The following is a 22,280-nucleotide window of genomic DNA, read 5'->3' as shown; positions in this document are numbered from 1 at the left end:
CATTGTACGATTTTGTTTTATTTCATCGAGCTGGGCAACCAGATGCCCAGTTATTTTCGGCTCTGCCAGTGTGCGTCAGCCTTCAAAAGACTTACATTTACTCCTTCTCAGCAGAGTACATTTGATGACAATTGTAATAAAATGTGCAGGTTGTGGTTATATAGTATGTTGGAATATCTTAACATAAACGCATTTTTACACATGGGGACACGTGTTGACAAAAAAAAGAACCGAATGTTAATACATGCACCGTGTCAAATATACCATTGTCCTGCGCTTTCCGATTTACGTTTTACACCAACGCTTGCACCCCGGTATATTTCCGTGCAAATATCAACGTTCATAATTCTAAAACAAAGCTCCAACCCAGCCTGCCGAAAATGTGTTCGTTGTAAAAGTTGGAATATTACGTAACTTGCAAAACACTATAAACCCAATAAAACTCAAAAAGGCAGAAACATGTTTAATTTTTAAACAAGCAAACATGATATTTAACTTTTAAAAATTCCTTATTTCACTACCAACCTGAAAAATAAATCTCTATGTCCCCACCCCCGTTTGACAATAGCCACAGGCACGGGATGCAAAAGCAGTTTCACAGAGTGCAAACATGAAAAAATCCAGTGCGCTCCCCCAGACCACCGAAGAACTTGCGAGAGGTGTTACGTTCGAATGAGTGGTGGTGGTGGTGGGGGTTGCACCGGTGGTAAATTCACCATCGCTGGACAACTGGGAAATGTGCGGTACAGTGCCTTGCCTCAACCTCCTAACAAAACGCGTGGAGGAACTCCCTCTGCCCTTTTGGGCAAATACAGACACGGGTGGCCACCGTTTTTGAGCCACACCGTCACGTTGCTTTTGGGGCCGGCTACCAGTTGTAGCCCTGCGGCGTTGGCTTGTCGTCCTTGCTGCTCTCCAGCGAGAAGGGAGGGATTCGGGTGTCAAACTGCGAGCTGTCCGGCTTTTCGAAGCGGAAGGTGCCCCTGGAGGACGAGGTGATTGCAGGAGAGTGAGGGGGGGGGGCAGCTCTTGCCTCTCAAGAAGGCCAAAGACATAAAAACCACATCTCTGGTAACACTCGGACACACACACACTCCTGTATACACGACAAGCAGCCACCGAAACAAACTTTCACAATGTGCGCCTCAACACATACGAAATGTTAACATTTATTTAGGTCACACCGTTACACATGCTGCAGTTCCCAGCCAGAATCATTACGAGTAGAGGCTTAGACGGCATCGATAATACTTTTGATCGCTGTGGTAATTTACATGCGTGTACCTGTAGGCTGTGAATCTTGAAAAATTCCCCTCCCCCTCTGGATATAGGAAAGAGTCAAGTAATTTGGTGCAAGTGTCATAAAACTATAATGCCAGATGTTAAATATATATTTAAGTGGCTCACCAAACTTTGATGACCACGTTTAGGCATATTGTTACGTAGAATTATAAATATCCAAGTCACTGTATTATTTAAATACATAAATACACATCACACTATTCATGTCTTTGCCTCTATGGGCTGACAGGCTAAGGTCTAGGAGGCCAGACGACCTGGCATCCAGTTTCCAAGACCCTTGGAAATGAAATTCACTTTGGGTCCATCACGGTTTCAATTCTTTGTCTGGCGGGTTTTGCTCCCCAAAATCATCATTCGGACTTGATGGTGACGTGTAATTTCACCACCACTCCAAGACCTTTCCTGGGAGCAAGGTTTGGCAAGTTTGGGGTGTCTCCCGATTTTTCACATTTTCTCCATTTTTCAAAGGTTATTTTCTACACAAAGCACCACCACACATATCCATGTCCTTATACTAATTAGATGATCTTATCTAAATTAAATTACTCACAAATGCGAATACCACGAAGCAGTTCTATACGGCACATGGCCCATAAATTCACGAGTAGTGATTTGCCATTTGAAGTTTTATTTCAGGCACGATACTACTCCGCATGATCAGTGCAAAAAAGGCATATAATATAATTACTTTACATAAATACAACTTCAAACAATGATGATTAAAATGGAATTGGCGATGAGAGACAATGGACACAGTACCATACATATCAACCAACGAAATTAGTAAAAGTACAGCAAGCATTAGTACGTATTTTAACGAACTCAGCGGTCACAAAAGACGTTGTGCAACATACACAATGAGTGCCTGTCAGATCAACGTCAACCTGGAACAAGAGATGTCGTTTTGAAGGAGGCCAATGTCATGGGTTACGTGCGAATGTGCGCACACAACACACACAATCCCAAAAACCATGACGGTGGCTTTATGAAGTACAGAAACTAAAATTATACATTTTATTCCAGTTACGAGTCAAGTTCCAGTATCTATCCTATTTATACCAGCAACGCTCATCTCCATTGGTGGACATTCCACATTCCCATGGCAGCAGCCGATTTCTCCACAAGACTTCCCGACAAAACACACTTCCTTTCATTGACTCCGAGGAGCAGAGGATCACGGGATGGAGTTGACCTGTGACTGGGATTTGAACTGTCAAAACATCTGACCAATGAGTCAAGCAATCTAAGATCACATGAGACACCCAAACCAGTTGAAGTAATAAAACAACGTTAATGTTTTATTTAATCCAACCATAAATTGCTGTGTAGCACTCTACTCTGACCACAAGGGGCGGTGGGGGTTGCCTGGGTGGATACTAAAATGTATGTATGGGATATGTGCGCCAGTGGTGAGATGTTATCTCCCTCGCCTAATGTGCAGGAGGTCGTGGGTTCGATCCCGACCCCGATGGCTGTATATTTGGAGTTTTCATGTTCTCCACGGGGTTGCGTTGATTTTTCTTGGGGTCCTCCGGTTTTTCCCGTCCACATTTAGAAACGTGCGTTTACAGTATTTGCCTGCGATACATTCCCACGTGATAGGCCACTTCGTTGGGTGATCATTTGTGACCAGGGTTGCTTCTGGAAAAGAGCTACATAGCTCAGTGAGCCTTACCTGGTAAAAATAAAGTGTTGGAGTGCCGTGTGGATCTGCAGTGCGGGTTGCATGTCACGTGTTCCTCCCTTCAAACCAGGTTCGCGAAAGGGCCGGAGTATGCATCCGTTTGACTGTCCAGGTCAAAATTTGGGATCTGTCCTTCAAAGGAACTCCCGTTGTCTCGCTCAAACCGAAACGATCCCCTGAGAAAATCGAATACATACAAGGGGGTTTTTACAGTCAAACCTTGCGAAAATTTAAATGTAGGTAAACAGTGGTGATTATTCAATAATGGATCGGAACACAGACACACAATTTCGTAGACTTAAACCCTTCCCCTTCTTCCATCAAATTACCAACTCACAAGTTCCGACAAATCGAAAAAAAAATTACTTTGCAGCCTCATTTCATGACCCTTCAATAAGCCAAACTCAGTGTCTACCAACACCCAAAACGAGTCTAAGGGATTACTCGTGGCAATCAGTAGCCCTAAGCCACGGGTGGAAATAGCCATTACTTTGGCAGGAACCAGTTTATCAACATTTCCACGGTTTATACAGACTGAAGCACAACCATCTGCTGTTGACTTTCACCAAACTGGGTGTTGCTTTTATAAATCCCAGAGCACCAATGGGCTGCGTTGACCCCGACTTGAATTTTGAACAGACCATGGCTTCCCAAACAGCCTTTGCAGTCACTACTGCAGCAAAACAAGGGCAAACACTACGGCAGTGCATTTTATTTACAACTGAATGCGGTGAAGTTAGTCAAGACCTGAAGTCTACTGCACCCCTACATACACCAGCTTTGCCCTTACAATCAGTTGGCTGTCGGGATGCCTTTCTCCACAGACCTCAAGCTCTCAATTTCCCATACAAACACTTACATGCGACCTTGATCAGGAAATGTAAATAATTGAAATGGCCAACACATGAATAAAATGCATTTATTATGTATGAATTGGATAAAACCTGTCCTAAGGGAGTTACCCAATGTGGATAATACCAAAGGCATGATATCAGGGCACTGAAATAGAACAGTCAAGGCTAACAGGAAGAGTTAAATTTCGATTTAAAGCTTTCGTGACTGCAGGGATTCATCTTCTTGGTTCTTTCGGTAAAGTCACGTAACAGTCTTCTCGACAGACCTGTTCTTCACCTGAGGACGGCTGCTTGCGTTGTGGCCGAAACGTCGTGAGAATTTTATTATGTTTTATTTTTATAATTTTATTACTTCCCTTCTACGTGACTTTACCGAAAGAACCAAGAAGAGAAAGAGTCAATTCGTAACTTTAAATATTCCATTATTGAAAAAAAATTTGCGTGGAGTTAACAAACCTAACAAACTTGGAGTAAGATGCATGCAAGGTTTTAAACCAAAAGAAGATAATGACATACCACTGCAGTTGTTTGCAACACAACTATTCACGCCGTATACCTAACAGCGAGACAGTTTATTTCACACAAAGCTGTAACCCTTAGAGGCTACAGCCATGGCACCTCTGCCAGGCTTCCCAACTGTTTACATCTCGTTACCGATTAGCCTCAAATCACCTGCCGTGCATAGATAAGATAATACGACGGTAAAACAGCCTTGACCGTTTCAGCCTCAAGAAGCAAAGGGAACGCATCAAACACCACAATTGTTGATGACAATCCCTCTTGCTGCCAACTCTCATCCGAGGCAACGGCGTCTCGATGCAAAGCAACTCTGGTACGGCGGTGGTGACGTCATAATAAAACACTACAAATAGGACGTGAAAACGTCCGAATGTCACCCTGCAGCAGCAAGGGAGCTGCTGTAAATAGCCATCTTTCATGGAGGCAAAATCCCATCATCGGCCGCGATTAAACCACTGATTTAAAGCTTTCGTGACTGCAGGGATTCATATTCTTGGTTCTTTCGGTAAAGTCACGTAGAAAGGAAACAATAAAATAATACAAATATAAAACAATAAAATTCTCACGACGTTTCGATTGCAACACAAGCAATCATCACATCAGGTATGAAAACCACTTTTTTCAAATTTTCTTGCTGTGGTTTTCACACCTGATGATGTTGCTTGTGTTGCAATCGAAACGTCGTGAGAATTTTTTTGTTTTATATTTGTATTATTTCATTGTTTCCCCTTCTACGTGACTTTACCGAAAGAACCAAGAATATAAACCACTGCTGGCAAAACTAACAAACGTGCCTATACTCGTACGGCATGTCTGCAAGATCACCGCTTTACAAAACAGCTACCACCCAATAGCATCGGATTAGAAAACGAAAAATGTACACAAAACCAGCAACTGCAGCTCTATGCCAATACAGAAAGCCGGAAATGGTGCCAAGAAAACAGGGCGTAGGCGTAGTTGATCACGTAACACCACGCCAAGCCACAAACTACCTCCTAGAGCTGCCAGTTTCGTAAGGATTCCAGCTAAGGGCAGCTGCAAAGAATTGCTATCTTGTGAACATTCGTTTAAGCGAATGCTTCAGGAAGATGGAGAATTATGCACGGGGAATATTTTCACAGCATCACACCGATGCGGGACGCGCAAAAACCCAACAGAGGTGAAAGGACAGAAAAAAACACCTGCACCCAATACAAAGATGAAATGTACATCGGTAATAGGGGGATGAGTTTGATTACAAAATTTATGATCAGATCTTTAGGAAAATGTACCATCTTTTAGATTTTCTGAAAAATTTTATTGTGCCGTAATTTAACGTGCCTGCTACCAAAAGCGATGCCATCCGATGCCACTTTTGGCATAAAAATCAGGTGACATTGAAGTGACGTAAACGTCTTGTGACGTTATTTTTGGATAAATCCGCAAACTATATCGGATATCCGAAACTTAGTATTTTAAGCACAATTTTCGGAATTATCTGAAAATAGGTCACTTTTACCAAGTGCAAGTCAGCCTGTGTAAATATGCTTCAAGATCATCGATCTCGTGCCTAAAAACGAAACTCCTAACCTCCTAACAACTCATACCGAAATAGCACTCAACTTGATGGACATTTTTCGATTTAAAGCTTTCGTGACTGCAGGGATTCATCTTCTTGGTTCTTTCTGTAAAGTCACGTAGAAGGGAAATAATAAAATAATAATAAAAAACAAAAACAAAATTTTCTTTTATTACCTTCCTTCTAAAGTCACGTAGAAGGGAGGTAATAAAATAAAATAAAAAAATTATTTAGTATTTTATTACCTTCCTTCAACGTGACTTTACCGAAATAACCAAGAAGTTGATGGACATTATAGCATGGGGAAGGAAGTATAATTGGCATCGGTCACGGTGATCTTATTAAAGTGTGAGATGTGTGGGTAGGGGGGGGTTAAAATCTACACAGGTGCTTTGGCACAAGCATGACTATTCTAATAGGAGTCTGGTTTCAACCAAATCGTTCCCAAGAAAGATTGGACCTGGTTTTACAAAGGGTGTAAGAGAAACTCGTGTATTTTAATGGGTCGTGATTTTTTAAAATTCATTATAATACATGTTCAATCCATTGCTGGATAAAAGTCTCCAATCCATTCACCACCAACATCACAACCCTGCAAATGCAGCAACCCCAGAAGGCAAATGAACAGATTTCGTAGCTCCGCCTCTCCGCTAGTTTTCTTGAGCCGCGTTGCATTCCGCGTTATTATTTTCCTCATCATTCTCGACCATCCGCCCTCATTCCCCTCTAAAGACTTGTCTGTCCAAGCAGTTACTTCTTTCTGCAGTCTGAATTCTGTCATTAACGCAGTGTAACGTTCTCAAATCCACGCGTTTATCATCTCTTTGCCTCTCAACGCAATTCCAAGCGTGCGTCTTCAAACCTTTCAGTTTTGTTCCATATTTTTCATTCATGAGCATGTTTATGACCCATAAATCATAGCAGGCTGATAAAAAAGAGACCCTTTTTTGCCCCCCCTCCCCATTTAATACAATAACAAACACGTGACAAACACTGGAAGCCTCATACAGAACAAGAAAGCCGTAGGCAGAGCAAAGTTAAAAAGAAGAGAAGCGTCTCACCACATGTGGCCGCTAGATGCTTGCAGCGAGACGTGGCTGCTGTACTGGAAGGCCGGCTGCTCTTTGGACAGGATGGGCTCCTGCAAATTACAGTCACACGCGCATATCCATTAGCCTCGAGGTTGAAGCAGTCTCCCCGCTCATATAAACGGGGAGCTCATTCGCCACTGGCAGACCCGAGCAATCGTCAGCAACGATCAATCTACCGCGGGATAAAACCCCTCCAAGTTGTCGCCAACACCTCAATCCGGTAGCTGCGTGGGAGCCGAGTTAAATCGCTCCCCCCCCTCTTGACGGCGGATGCAGCCTCGTGAGTGCATCCCCCCCCCTCCCTCGACTGCCACTGTCGTTATTCTTGGACATTTCACCGAGCACCAGCGCAGACTTCACCGTTTCACCTCTCCGGCGGACATCACTCTGGGGCGCGTTTTGCCCCCTTTGACTGCCACTCTCCATCCTCATTCTCGACCAAGAGTTGTCATCTTTTCAAGTGACGGGTTCTGCCCAACCAAATACTTTTCTTAACAGTCAAAATTACGTCTTTTGCTATATATTCTCTAAGCCATGCGTTTCTTTTTCCTGCATCTTAAATGGTATTCTAATAATGCCTCTCTCCATGCTTCTTTGCGGACGATTGATTTTTTTGCTCCATTCTTCAGTGGCCATGTGTCAGTTCCATGTGATAACAATACTCAAATATAAAACCGATATTGATAGGCAAAATTGTACGTTGCTTTTCATTTCCAAGTTCAACTTTCCCACAGCTCTCGAACCCACTTTCAACCACCTCTATTTCACATTTTTGATGTCGGCCTGCTTTTAATAAGGGACTTATAATAAGGGTATATGTATTATGTCGTCTTTTCCAGTTTATATTGAGTCCAACTCTGCAAACTTCTTCTAACATTTATTTTAGTTCATGCCCTTTGCTTTGTTAAAACTACAAAATGACAAACTAATCTGATATGTATGCTTGGTTCTTTCGGTAAAGTCACGTAGAAGGGAAATAATAAAATAATAAAAATAAAACATAATAAAATAATACAATTCTCATGACGTTTCGACCACAACGCAAGCAGCCATCCTCAGGTGGAGAACAGGGCTGTCCGAAAAACGGCTGCTTGTGTTGTGGTCGAAACGTCATGAGAATTTTATTGTTTGATTTTTATTATTTCCCTTCTACGCGACTTAGGAGGTCCACAGGACAGGCCCAGGTGCCATGGGTTGCCCGACGGAGATGACTGACAGATGCACCAAAGACAATGCATGTATAGTCAGAGCATGTTTTGTTTGCATGTCTTTCCCCAAGTACGTGTGGCTAATGCAGACTTGATGCCTTGCAATAGGTAACCATTTGGCGTTTGAATCATCTTTAACACCTCCCGTTTGATTGCCAAAAAGGATAAAAAGCCTATTCTTTTTGTCCATAATTTGTGATTAAATTACACGACCGCAATACGTTATCCCTCGTATCTTCCTCGCTCACCCGGCCGACAACGCCACGGCCGCGCACAGTCTCCAGCGTTCCCGAGAGGCTGAAGATCCTCCAGTGGCGCTCTCTCAGCTGCACCGTCTGCTCTCCAAGGTTCTCCAAGCGGATGCAGTACCTCCACTGCACGCGCCACCGCAGACCCGGGCAAAAGAGGCGGAGGGGGGGAACACACCACATCCTTACGGCAATGGTGATGGAAATGTTCCCTTGACATTTCCCTCACTCAAACAAGTACGGGGGGGGGTACAATTTCTCTCCAGGCAGTCTGAAGCCAGTGGTGGAAAATGTTATGTTACACAAGTTCCTTAGACGGTGCACGCAAAATTATTCAATTTGAGTTGCAAATTAACATCTATTTAGGGATTACAAAAAGGTGATCTGCAAAATGTATCACTCTATAAAAAAAACTCCCATCAGCCTATGGGCATTCCAGACCATTAACATCCAGCAGCATTTTCTTACACAAAGAAAACTCTGAACTGGTTTCAACCATTTGGGTCAACATTGTGTAAATTTGCTCTTAAGTGATGAGGTTAATGATGATTACAATTGTATTCGAACAGAGAGGAATCGTTGTTTTATGTTGGAAAAGCTTCCGCAAATTAAAACGGGAAGGATTGTATAGAGACACATTTAAGGGCCATGCCCATCTGAGAATATTTTTGTCTCATCCCGTAGCGTTTCAAGGTTAATTATTAACGTGTTCAAAAGTGGCAGCCAGCTGCCAGAGCTGTTGCAGAAATAGGACTTACCCAATAAACTAGTGCATTCTGCGTTTCCTGCAAAATAGAAAAAAAAAACGTTAACAAACCAACGATTTTAATCGTCACAACACGACAACTTGCAACTTCCTATAGCATTTGTTCGAGATCTTCCAGTGGCCTGAACGGTGTCAGTGATGTAAATCCCACAGGCTCATTTGCAGGGGTCAATTCCTCCAGCAACACATCTGTTGACATACAATCTGCATACACCATGACCCTTTAATTCTTACACGCACGAGTCGATGGATAATTTGTAAAGTGCATGAATTTGCGTGAAATTATGAACGTATGCATCGCTACAGGTCTAGTTTTCACACAATACACCACGAAACATGGTTTGTCTGGTTAAAATTTTAATTCAAACGCTATTCCAAACAGACTCTCAATCGCAGCACATTTCCTATGGCTCAAGGGCAACATGCCCTGCTGTTACAACATTCGCTATATAGACCTCACGTGTACCACTCTCAAAGCGATGATAGTTCACTATACGCTACTCTAGAGCACAGATGCTAGATAGCTCAACACCATTTTTCATCTGGCTATTTCGGTAACGATGAACATCATCAACTGCTCCGACTGACGAATGGTCGTCACAAAAACGCAGGTACACACATTCGCTTGTTTACCGCAAAATGTACCACTCCAGCCTTTCTGTGTTTTTCCATGTTGAGTTTATGCAATGGAACTGGCCGGTTTTGCTTTCATTACTACTATAATAAGCCAAGAATGTGTCCCCCGAGCGTGACGTCACTCCACGAGGCCCCCCCCCCGCATGACGTCACTCCACATGAGGGCCACCCACCCTCATTAATATTCATGAGTGGGTGGATACGTACAATAAGGCAGAGGAAGGTCTAGCTGAATTAAATCATTTATTACGCAGTCGCTTCAAATATGACGTTTCTTTACAGAAAGTGACGGAAAAAAATAAATCTACGCAGCACAGTGCTATATCCGTGCGTGACGTCACTGCAAAAGAGGCCCCTCCCCCCTTAATGAATATTCATGAACGCGTAGAAATTTACACTAACGCACAAGGTCGTGCACTCCACCTGCCGCACCCCTCCCTCATTAATAATCATGAGCTGAACAATTGTTCTATTGAATATTTCACATTTACTGAAATATACACCCGTCCTTGGACAGGCAAAAAAGCTAGGCAGGCATGGCACACAGCCACCAGGATGTTTACACACAATTCCAGGTACTCACTGACATCGCCAGGTCGACCTAAAAATTGGCCCAGGACTAGTTAAAATATTTATCACGGATATTGGCCTTGAGTGGGAATAAGCCTCAGGTCACCGGCTATGCAATTAGGTTTGCACGAAGGTTTGTAGCACGGTGCGCTAACTGCTGCCCCATCACTCGTGAACACACACACGTGCACAAAAAGATGAAGACAAAGATCCCCCACATAGCCTAAACAGACTGTTGGGGCAAGTGCTGTTAGAGAGCACCTATGATGGCCGGCACGGCACACGAGGGGGTGGGTGGTGGCCAACACCACAGCCTTGGTCTCCCCAGTGGTGATGTTTACACGCCACACCGGGTACTCATTTGAGGCCGAGCCGACCTAGGGGAGGCCCCAAGACCGGTTCAGATTATCTTCACCGGTGCTGGCCATGAGCGGGAATCGACCCAAAGTTGATTCCCGCTATCCACTGCACCGCCACTTGTGAACGCACATGCGCACACACACACACACACCGTACCCGGGCACCCATGTAGAACGGTGTGACGGTGACACGAATGCCCTCCGTGGTTTCTCGGTGCACGTCCGAGAGCTCCAACCACGGATGGTTCTTCTGCTGCCAGGCGTGCAGTGTCTCGCGTGCAGAAAACACGGGTACTGGGGAATAAGTGGAAAGGGGCAAAGATAACTACCCAGTTGTATTACAAATCGGCCACTTTTTTTTTAAGACAGAATCTCCCCCTCCTCTTCAAAAGAGCAATGGGTGATGCTCACCTCTGCTAGCGAGCCCAAAGTCGGTTGTGGAAATGCCATATTCTCATGGAGAGGGCCAGTCCATTAATACAAACCACTCCATTTTCATCACAGCGGTGGTCACCAATGGCTCGGAACAGTTAACGTAGAGAAGGGCCGGCACATTACTCGCTTGACCGTGGACACGCTTACCTTTGAGCAAAGGTAAAGGTGTAGCCCCTGCAATTGCTTGCTCGCACCACTGCTGGCGGAAGGGCTTTCATTAAGGGAGGGATCTCTCAAATCCCTCGAGGGGTATCTTTGCATTCTCTTCCACGTTGGGCCAGACGTCTGGAAAGAGGTGGTGGTAGCCAAAATTTACTCTGCCACGCGCAACCTGTCGATCGAATGTGACGGACCAATTTACATAGCTGGGTGGAGAGAGGTGGGATTTAATAACTTGCCCATTGCTTCAAGTGCCATGCCAGGAGCTTGAACTGGCAACCTCCGCATGTAGACCTTCTTTCACGCCGTACGTAGCCAACCGTGCTAATCTGCGTTGCAAGTCCAGTGTTCTAACCATCACAACACCATTGAACAAAGGATGTAGTGAATACTGCAAGGATGCTCATGTTACCAAAGTCTTTGCCTACCCTTGGTAGCGTCGTAGTTGAGGAATCTGTCGAACAGCTCGTGCTGGATGGGATTTTTGTCCATGGAGTTGTACGGCAGAACGTCTTCATGGCTTACATAGTCCAGACCTGCAGGCAGCAACAACCCAACGTTACACATTTGTGTTGGGGAAAAATCTAAACATCTGGTCCAACCCATGTGAGACTAGGCTCTAAGGAAAGATGTCTCGGGTGTGGACCAATCAACTTCAAGGACAGTGCACATTATCAGAGTTATGTTTTTTGTTTGCATTATGTTGTGGTATATGCAAACATGACTCCTTGTAAAAAAAGTGTCAGTTTTGTTGCCAGATAGAAGGATAAAAAACCAATTATCATATTTTTTAACTGGCAAATGAGGTTCCAATGGTGAGGATTTTAGGTGTTAGATAACGGAAAATCTGTATCATGATCGACGCACCTGGGATGGCATAGAGGGCTCGGCTGTCTTCGTGATTGGCCAAGAATGTCACTCCTTCCGTCTGTGCACTCTGCGATGATGATGAATACATCAGCCACATGTTCAGCCAAATAAAATACCTCCCCAAATAAGGTCTTACTTATACGGCGATTAAATATTTAAAACCTGCAAAATATTAGCCAAAAGTCTGATGGGGTTTTAACGATTTAACTCGAGCATTTCGAGGTATCCACACGTACACAGATGTGAATTTTAGTTTTTTATATACAGGACCTTTATTTAACTCAGGTGAGAGTCTCACCTTCTCCAACAATGGTTTTAGCAATGAAGCAGAAATAATCTTCTTAATGGGCAGGAAAAAAAAGTTGTCCAGCAAAGCACAGTATTGCACATCAAAAGTTTTCCAACCCATAATAATAGTAACCAAATTATTTGCCAATACCGCATTGGCAGTGGTGTACAAGAACAATTAGCATACAAAATCACATTCGTTAATGACACCGCCTTACAATGTATATATTTATTATATAGGTGATGTTTCGGCTAAAGACCCTTCTTCATAGCACAGACAGGCCAAAGAGAAACAGCTAATAAGAGCTAGAGACACAGCACTTAACATCACCAGTTTTTAAATAGGCATATGAAGTTACTGAATAGTAACCGTCGAACAACAGACTTTGCACTTGATGGCCAGCAATCGTCGCTTCATAGTGACGTGTCCTGCATGAGGTCACCGTGCTTTATGAGGATGCAGTGCTGATGTGAAAATAGTACAAGTAGACTCTTCTACTTACGAACGAGTTAGGTTCCAGTAGGTCTGTTCCCAAGTCCAAATTTACCCATGTCGATTCCAAACATGTTGTACGGCGTATACACAAAACACGGGAAATGGCTTTAAAAGTTGTACAATCTCCTGCAGATTCAGATGCCACTGATTCTTCATGTCCTGCAGATGTAGATGCCACCGCCGCCATCTATTGTGGGGCAGTTGAACTTACGACTTATCGGTCCCCGAACAGGTAACTAGACAGACAGATCAGGTTTTTTTCGTATCTCCGAAAGCTTGCAAGTAGAATGATTGTAAATAGAGAGAGTCACAGAACTTCAAAAGTAACAGGTAATCAAACACAAGCCCATTGGTACGTACAATGTGAGGGCAATCCCGGGCATCGATGAGGACCTGGTAGTACGTGTGGGTCTTCCCCTTCATCTCCTTTCCCGTTTGTTGACCCACCGGAGGCTCCGATTTGCTACCGAAGGTCAGGACGGGTATTACGCAGCAAATATATACAGTTAAAAGTGTAAAATGCGAATTAATTGTACGCGGCTATTGTATCAAATGGCTATAAAACACAGTACCCGACGTTAATCTAACGTTACCAAAACCTCAATTTTGCTGGAATTGCATAACCATGCGCTTATTTAAATATACATTCGATAATTTTCATCATTTGACATGTTGTAATCGAGTATTTTATGTAGCATTGCCAATGTCCTAATAAAGATAGATTGATACAGTAAAACCAGTTGTACAATAGTTGTTTTTTTTCCGCGCCAGCCAAGTAACCCGACTAGCTGATTCACAATGCACTTCTGAGAGCACCTTCCATAATCACTCTTTGGTTCTTTCGGTAAAGTCACGTAGGTAGAAATAAAACAAAATAACTCACGATGTTTCGAACAATATCGCGATTTTCACCTGAAGACGAGCGCTTGTGCTGCGTTTGAAACGTCGTGATTTATTTTGTTTTATTATTACCTACGCGACTTCACCGAAAGAACCAGAGTATGGATTCCTGCAGTCACGAAAGCTTCAAATCAAGATTCACCTTCCATAAATTGACACGCATCGAATCTTGTGTAAATTCACAAACTTCGCCAATCGCAGGTTTCCCCCATTGCGGATTTGATCCTTCGCGCCAGGTTTACGGGAGGTATAGTTTGGCGATCGTGCCCATGTTGACCGTGAGATTCCTGTATCTATCGCAAATACTGTTCCTTCAATGCACTGCTCACGATGATGCTTCTACGGAAGAATACACACGTTGTTGTACCGTCATTAATTCTTTGTAAAGCCCTTGGTTAAGGAGCTACATAGATTCCGTTAAGATCATTTTCTTGCATCGAACAAAAATCTCCAGGAGAAGATGGCTATAAAACAGTTGCGTGTGGCACCACAGATCAAAATCCACCGGTTGCTCTAGCACTGAATGCAAATAAAGGATGGGTGGACACATGCACATGCACACGTGCCTTTCTTCGTCATTTCCTGCTGCATCTCGGTCGTAGAGCCTCGCTTGCCACGGGAAGAGCACAACGCCACGGTATCCGAAAACTCTGTGCAGGAACAACTGCAATGGCAATTCGAACATCGGTACACTTTAAATTACACGAGGTTCCGATTTATTACAAGTGAAAGTTTGCACAAAGTATTTTTAGACTGCGTGCTTTGCATGTTGCGAAATAAAACTCTGGACCCGAAATGCCATTTACAATAGCAGTGTTTTTCTAGATCAAGCTGCCAGCGTGAAATGTATTCCATATTTGGCCTCTCGTAAACTCCCAGGACAAGAGATCAATAACCAAAAGGCACTTCAGGAATTAAACTGCATATATTCACAAATTGGTCGTGTGATTTTCTAAACAATAGTTCTAAATAGAGGGTTAAAAATGGGATAAAATATTGGCTATTTTCTGTGTTTGTAGATGTGTAGGCGTAATCCTTTTCAGAATTTGTTTTACATTACCCGGCATCATACGACTATTAAAAATAATCTATGCCTCAAGTTTCCTGGCTGGGCTCCTCCCACGTGCAACCAACTCTCATTACTGGAATTGGCCAAACATTCCAATGCAGTGTATCCTAAAAATGTTCCTTGGTGTTGAGGCTTTTCCTGGATATAATGGCCTCTACGCAGAACACAACGTTAAATCTGGAACGCAAAGGCAGCATTAATGAATGCAGTGCTCGTATGGCTCAGAGGAAATGTCACCAACCTGTCCAGTGTCATATTTTCCCTGTCTTGGCGCTTCCAGAATGCCGACGGTCTCCAGCACCTTGCCTTCAGCTCTGTTCCTATTTCAATCAAGAATGAGAGTAAAGAAAGCAACAAAAACAACGTTGTTCAATCACGTGCATGCATGCACAGATACATGCATGAATAAATGGACATTTGAAACAATCAAACATTTCCCATTTCAAATGATGCGCAAAGGGTAGTGCGCGGCGCACATCTTTAAAGTCGACCCTGAACCGAAGTCAGAAATTCCACATTCCTATGGACACGGACACTCTCCATAAACACACAACACACCTTCCCATAGGAGTGGGTACTCATGTTATCAGCCAATGAGAGATGGGTTGGTTGGAATCAACCCTCGACCGGAATTAACTCTCAAAAGTTTCCAATAGATAGAAGAGACCACAATGGGCCATCAAAATCAGATGAGATATGCAACTTTGTCTTACTCAGAAAGTGGTGGAAAACGACAAGGCGGTATAACGGGTTCTATCGGCACAGATAACATAATTCACAAAGAAGTTCAACGTAAATACATAATGGCAAAGGCAGTAATGGTACCATGGTCAGTCGACACGTTCTGGCAGGAGAGCAAATTTCAAACTGGGTGCAAAGCCAGATGTGTAAAAGCAAGCTGCTTGCGCAATGTGTTTATTATAAAAGTATGGTTTCACATGCCATGTGAATTGAGGACAAACACGTGATGCATTGAACATCGCGTGGCAACTCATCCTAGCCATGGAGGGCAGCAGGGCAAGTGTCACGATGTCGTATATTCCCCCATCTCTCTCCCGACTACTTTGTTATTCTGATATGCCCATCCCTGTATTTCACTTTAGATTGAGAAACGTAATATTACACTGAAAATTACACGTGTGACAACACCATATTCTCTGGATCACAAGACACGCGATTAAAGGTAAACAAATCTGGTTACACATACATACCGACCAGATTATAACCTACACCTATAACTTTTGCTTTAAAACACAGGGATGGGGGGGGAGCGAGTCTTATAATCCAGACAACACCGACATAAAACATTTTAAGGGTGGCTGTTACATTTTTGTACTTGAGCAATGTACGCCAAGGGTTAGAAGCATTGCTTAAAATAACACTCCATACTAGGACGAGACAAGCCAGCAGTCCCAATTTACAAAAGCAAGGAATTCCAGTTTACGAACATGCAGTATTTGTTCATGATCAAAATATTCCTTGCACACAAAAATGCACTCAGAAATTTGGTCTGGGTAGTAATCAAACCATTTATAAATCACGCATTCACAATAATAGCAATCCCAATTTCTAACAGGCAGTTCACGAATTGGATGCAGTGTTTCGATTGAGGACTCTTAGGATGGAGGCACGGTGCTCCGAAGCCCCTCGCATGCCAGCCTGAACAGGCGAGCCGTGAAGCTGCCCACTTGGAAGGTGGATTGGTGTTTGATTGCTACACGTATGTGCTGCGGGAGAACAGTCCAGACGGCTGGTGCAGCTACGGAGAAGCGCGGCTCAGCTAGGGAAGTCCTGGTTCTGGGTGTGACGAGCAAATCATTAGACGCGCCATGTAAGACGCGAAAGTTTGCCGTGGTCAGTGGTGTGTAAAGGGCGGAGAGGTATATAGCAAGAGGTTAAAGAGAGGTCGGTGGTGGCACAGGATAGCAATTTTGTAACGTAACCTGGAGTTAACTGGGAAGCCAGTGCAGAGTTTAGCGAAAACATTTGGCCATGCCCAATTCCCAGAACAGCACGTGACGTATTGTTTGGGTCTTTCGGTAAAGTCACGTAGATCGGTTCAAAGAAAATAACAAAAAAACAAAGTTTTTTTTAATTTGAACCTATCTACGTGACCTTACCGGAAGATCCAAATAATATGAATTCCTGCAGTCACGAAAGCTTTAAGTCAAGCACATGACATGTTTTTTGGAGCCAATGTAGTTTGTTGGAGGTGTTTTATCTGATGTTCGAGTAAGGATGAATGCTGAAAACGCTACAAGCCTGAGTGGTTTCTGGGGCTGTCGTCAACGACGGGCAGGTGTGCCCATGAGGCCCTGAAATATAGACTGCGTGTGTTCATGCCTGGGATGCCCAGAGTAACCGGGATTAAGTGTGCACTATAAACATACATTTGACTTGAGAGATTGCAAAATGTAGGTGGGTGTTTGTTTAATGTAGGTTGTGCACTCTAACTCAGCCAAAGTGCGGTTGAACTAGCAAGCGACGCAACATTTGAGTTGATTGTCTTCATGGAAATTGGCGACTATCAGTAATAAATTCCACAAAATCTAGCTAAAGGTACTCCAGAACACCTTTAGTGCAGCGAGTGGTCATGCGGGCTTATTTTTCAGACGTACCACACAATACGTTGTTTATACCATGTACTATTAATGTTGAATAATAACGATGCGATTCATTTATAAATACAGTATTCCACAGATTTATAACCCTATTAACTTTCTATTCAAAAACAATTGTGGGGGAAAAATGGCTCCATATCTGAAGAGGAACAAAGGTGGTGGTGGTATAGCATTGTATCAGGAGGGAGTTAAACGTTAACCGAAATTAGTGGAAGACATGTGGAGGCATTAAAATGACGATATCCCAAAAAATTGAGCAGAAAACTATTTTATTTCAGTGGTATTTCTAATCGGATCACCACGTACACAATACAAGAGTAAATTCAGTGAGAAAACAATTACGGATCATCTCAGTGGACTGGGTGGAACAATACTCCTACAGTCATGGGGGGGTTTTCACCAAAAATAACAATTTAAATCCATCACTCAAAGGGCATTCTGGACCCATGCTGCCATCAGAATGTGTTTGCTGGCAAACCGGTGTCAATTTGGCAAGTATTCTCAGCAAGGTTTGTGGTATGTTATACCACTATGCTCATTGAAACAATTAGACATTTTTCATTAACAGGCAAATAATAAATCACCTATATTTGGTCTAATAGATCAGGTCTAAAGATATGGCGTTTATGTAGATATGTTATGTTGGGCATATGATTTGAGATAATAAGTGGTGCAATGGAAGACATGATAATTATCATAACCAGGCATGGCAAAGCCACTCTCGCAGCCTGCTGACACACGCATGAGCAGCTTACGCCACAGGCCCACAACTGGCACACTTGCAAATACCATTTCACTGAACGTGCCTGCATCGCGTACTGCATGCAAAGCGAGCCTGTTGGCTTCATTCAAAAGCGATGCATTTCTCTTTTTTTTTTATAAATCACGTTTAACCGACCCGCTAAACTGCCTCTTTTAGCCACAGAAGTGGATTCTTATTCCTATTTTTAAAAATCTATTTTCTGAAAAAGTATCTCTCTGTTGCTGCTCCACGTTTGTGAAATACTCCTCTTTGCTGCTCATCTCTAGCTTTGGTTCCCTCCTCCACCTCCCTCTATGTTCCTAGAAAGGCAAAACAGAGATTACTTTCACGTACACCAAACCCCCCTCTTGTTCCCACATGTCTGCGGTCTCTATCCAATTCGCGTGTTTTTACACCACAAAACGTAAAGCTTACTCTCGTACTTTAACCAAACTTTCCCTGCCACCTCTTGCGCTTATATTATACTAGTTCATTAAGGCCCGTCTTCGCAAGGCAAAAGTTTTCCATTAATATAATAATTAACCTGATTTTTTTTAGAGTTTCCATCTACGATCAGACACTTTACTCCAAAAAAAACTTTCCGCAAAAAAATACAAATTATTTACTTGATTCAACTTCTTATAAAGACGTACCCATCAGAAACCGCTCTATTTAAAGATTCCGTTCCTTTTTTTATTACAAGGAAACAAAATAAAATTAACTTAATACTCTGAAGGGAAGATCCTATCTTTGACCGTTTTCGAATTATTCAGATTTGATCATCATAAAATGCATATTTTAATCCCAAACCGCTTGAATCTGCAATATCAGAAAAACAAATAAATATATATAACAATGGTTCTCGCTTTAATTTCACTTGTTGTTTAGCGCTCTATCAAATAAAAAAACCCGCAATATTAAATTTTGAACGGTTTCCAAATGAAAAAAAGCACAGACATGTTTATGGGGCACTTAAAATAAAAAATCTAGAATTTTCAGATGTTCCCCGTTATGTCCTAAAATCTTCCTGTGTAGCTCCTTCCAGCTTTCTACCTTGTTGAAAAGCACCCTAGAAGTTTTAAAGACAGATTAAGGTCTTCATTTAGATTGACAGATTTCCACTGTTTTTTTTATTCGTGTGCGTTTCGTTTGTGACCATTCGACAACGTGTTTTTTTTAGTTGTGAAATACTCCGTAAGGGCATTGCTGTTCTCATTCTCTGCAATATCGCCGATGTTTGTTGTTGTTGTTGTGCTCAAGCACCACGGGATCACCCATTGTGAAATAGCCAGGAAACTGGCTAAACGGGACCATCCATGTAACAAATAAATATCTACCAACTGAAATAAGTAAAACAAATCTTGGTGGGGATTGTCATTATTATAATTCGTGACAAGCATGTTTTTTTGCCCGCTAAAAAAAGCAGAAAGTAGATTTAACAAGTGGAAGAGGGACAGCACACATGGAACGATGCAGATCATCAAGTGTGGCGCGAAAGCGAGAGATGGGGAGGGCCAATGTTGATGTACAAACCGTACTGCAAGCAGTACTTTTGTGTTTGTGTCAAGGGTTTCACAATAGTTTGCTGTGTCATGGTTTCAAAATAGCCACTGGTGGTCAAGAGAATTGGAATGACAGCATGCGCGCCCGTGTGTTATGTCCACCCGTTGAGAAAGTAGATCAGTGATTACATTACTGTACTTGGATTAGTTTCAATTGAATTAAAATCATTTTTAAAACTCAACCGTGGTAATCGTAAAAGTTTACACCATTTGAACTCGAGTTCCATTCTCTGCAACTGCCTATGGTAAATGTACATACAATACTGTAGCAGCTTTACTGTTGCAACATTTTATTTTTAGAATCAAGCCATGTGCAAGGTTTTTCAGTGCCAAAATATTACAAATTCTGTTTAATTCGCCACTTGCTTATCTATTTTCGAATTACATGCTGGTGGCATTTCGTAGTTACTGTGAACTTGACCTATCAAGGTCTACCAAACAATATCCATCTCATACCACACCTCGATCAACCATGAAAACTGCAGGTCAGATCAGCTCCATTCCCTCCCATCGACTTTTTATTTCCCCTCAAGCTCCAATGACCTTGCTCAAATTAAGACACTTGCCACAAACTCACCCATTACAACTTTGTGACACTTTCATTCGGCCTTTGGGGCCTATGCTCATCAACTGCGTAAAACAAATTACCTTTTGCTTAGAACAGAGGTTCCAAAACTCTCATTCCCCGCTGACCAGCAATTAAGGCCTTAATGATGTCCTCAGCTAATGGGCAAAGTGACCAGAATCACCGTCACCGTCCTTCACCCGTGATCCCTCATAACCCTATACCTGAAAACTCACAAGCGGTGTCCCTTGGTATTTAATGAACCGATAGCTAAACAAATTCGAGGTAAAGAGTGACTCGTCTTTAAAATAAATGTCAACATGCCAAACACTCGTTAACAATCGAATCGTCCCAACAATCCAAAGGAAGATCTTCCTGAAAGACAGCCCTCAGGACCGGCTTAAGAGAGATAACTAATGATTATTACATAAAATAAACACGCGTCCCGACATGGTTAAAGAATTAGACGACTCAACAATGGGAAAGGGTTAAAAGTCCAAACCCCAAAAAGCTCAAAACTTTCCACATCATCCTTGGTCAAGGTCTAAAAATCAGAATATTTGTTTCACAGATTTTTAGTAGGGGCAGGTAAGAGCATTACAACACAGTACAAAAACACGACACTGCACGCAGTCCTAGGTAAACAAATCACCCAAACATACAAATTACACAAAACCATCCTTCATCCTCCCAGCCAAAGCCCAATGAGACATTAACTTATCTTTCAGAATCGAGCTGGCCACAAATGATAGCTCATCATTTGGACATAAAAATCTGGCAAAATAATCTAAACCATCTCAAAGCTTGTTTCTAAATGCGCTGTAATGAATGGCAATGACCCTCCCCTCCTTGAGTTAATAAGCATCGTCACACGACCCTATGACCCACACTGCGCAGTCAAGAGAGGCCTTCTTCATCCAGCAGGATGGGTTCTTAGTTCACCTAGAAATTGGCCACCCAGTGTTGCAATTGCTTTTTTAAAGTACCAACACACTTATTCTTAGGTTTTTTCGGTAAAGTCACATAGGTAAAAAATTAATAGAAAATTAAATAAAAATCACGTTTCGGAGGCAACACAAGCTTAATTTTTTTACCTACGTGCCTTTACCGAAAAAACCTAAGAATATGAACCCTTGCAGTCACGAAAGCTTCAAATCTAGAATTAATACCACCACACTCACCCTTGCTGCGGTCAAATGTGGAATTTCCACAATTGTCGACATAAACATGGGGAAGATGGGGGGGGGAATCAATGCTTTCATCAACAGCGCAACACGCGCGGCAATGATCGTTAATGAAGAACCAATGTGCTCGCACGCAGTCGATCGATCGATCACCCCCCAACAACAACAACGAGCTCACGCCAACAACAAGAAGCGCCCCACCTCGACGAATAATACCGCCGGGCCTGCAGCAACAGGGCGCAGCCAGAGCAGGCCCGTGCCTCCTCGTGGTCTTGTGGCGGCGGCCGCAGGCCCTGCCGGGGCATGAGGGATCCTGGCCCGCCGCCCGCCACGAGGGAGGCGAGGAGGCCGTGACCGGGTTGGCGACGGAGGTACGAGAAGGTGCGCAGCGCCATGACCGCGAAAATCCACGGAAGCTTCGAATGACCGCGGAGTTTGTGGAGTGGTGGTCGTGCGCGTGGTGCGTCCCTTTTATAGCCGCGCAAACTCCCCCCCCCCAGCGTCGCGTCGTCTGATTGGTCGAAGGGGGCGCGCGCGCGCGTGCATTCGCCGCGTAGACCAATCATGAGGCGGGGTGATGACCACATTCTGAGA

General features: G+C 43.2%; 1 protein-coding gene across 5 annotated transcripts; it reads right to left on the bottom strand.

Moving 5' to 3' along the window:
* POLDIP2 (DNA polymerase delta interacting protein 2) lies at window positions 1–22,148 on the bottom strand. 5 transcript variants are annotated; one of them, XM_078612021.1, is made up of 11 exons: window positions 21,888–22,148; window positions 15,254–15,332; window positions 14,498–14,607; window positions 13,404–13,506; window positions 12,257–12,326; window positions 11,818–11,925; window positions 10,953–11,089; window positions 9,223–9,249; window positions 8,465–8,590; window positions 6,979–7,058; window positions 1–3,162 (listed from the first exon to the last, which is right to left on the bottom strand). In XM_078612021.1, the coding sequence occupies exons 1-11, from the start codon at window positions 22,079–22,081 to the stop codon at window positions 3,048–3,050; spliced, it is 1,149 nt and encodes a 382-aa protein (XP_078468147.1). In that variant the 5' UTR covers window positions 22,082–22,148; the 3' UTR covers window positions 1–3,047. The 5 variants fall into 5 exon arrangements, with proteins under 5 accessions (XP_078468147.1, XP_078468151.1, XP_078468146.1 ...); XM_078612025.1 differs by having other exon boundaries at window positions 1–6,023; window positions 21,888–22,147; XM_078612020.1 differs by having other exon boundaries at window positions 1–983; window positions 21,888–22,147.
* Window positions 22,149–22,280: the final 132 nt, after the last annotated feature.

The sequence above is a fragment of the Lampetra planeri genome, chromosome 37, assembly GCF_965212315.1.
Source record: "Lampetra planeri chromosome 37, kcLamPlan1.2.h2, whole genome shotgun sequence".
NCBI lineage: Eukaryota > Metazoa > Chordata > Hyperoartia > Petromyzontiformes > Petromyzontidae > Lampetra > Lampetra planeri.
Note: the sequence above shows the minus strand (reverse complement) of the source record. Positions and strands in the feature narration are given on the sequence as shown.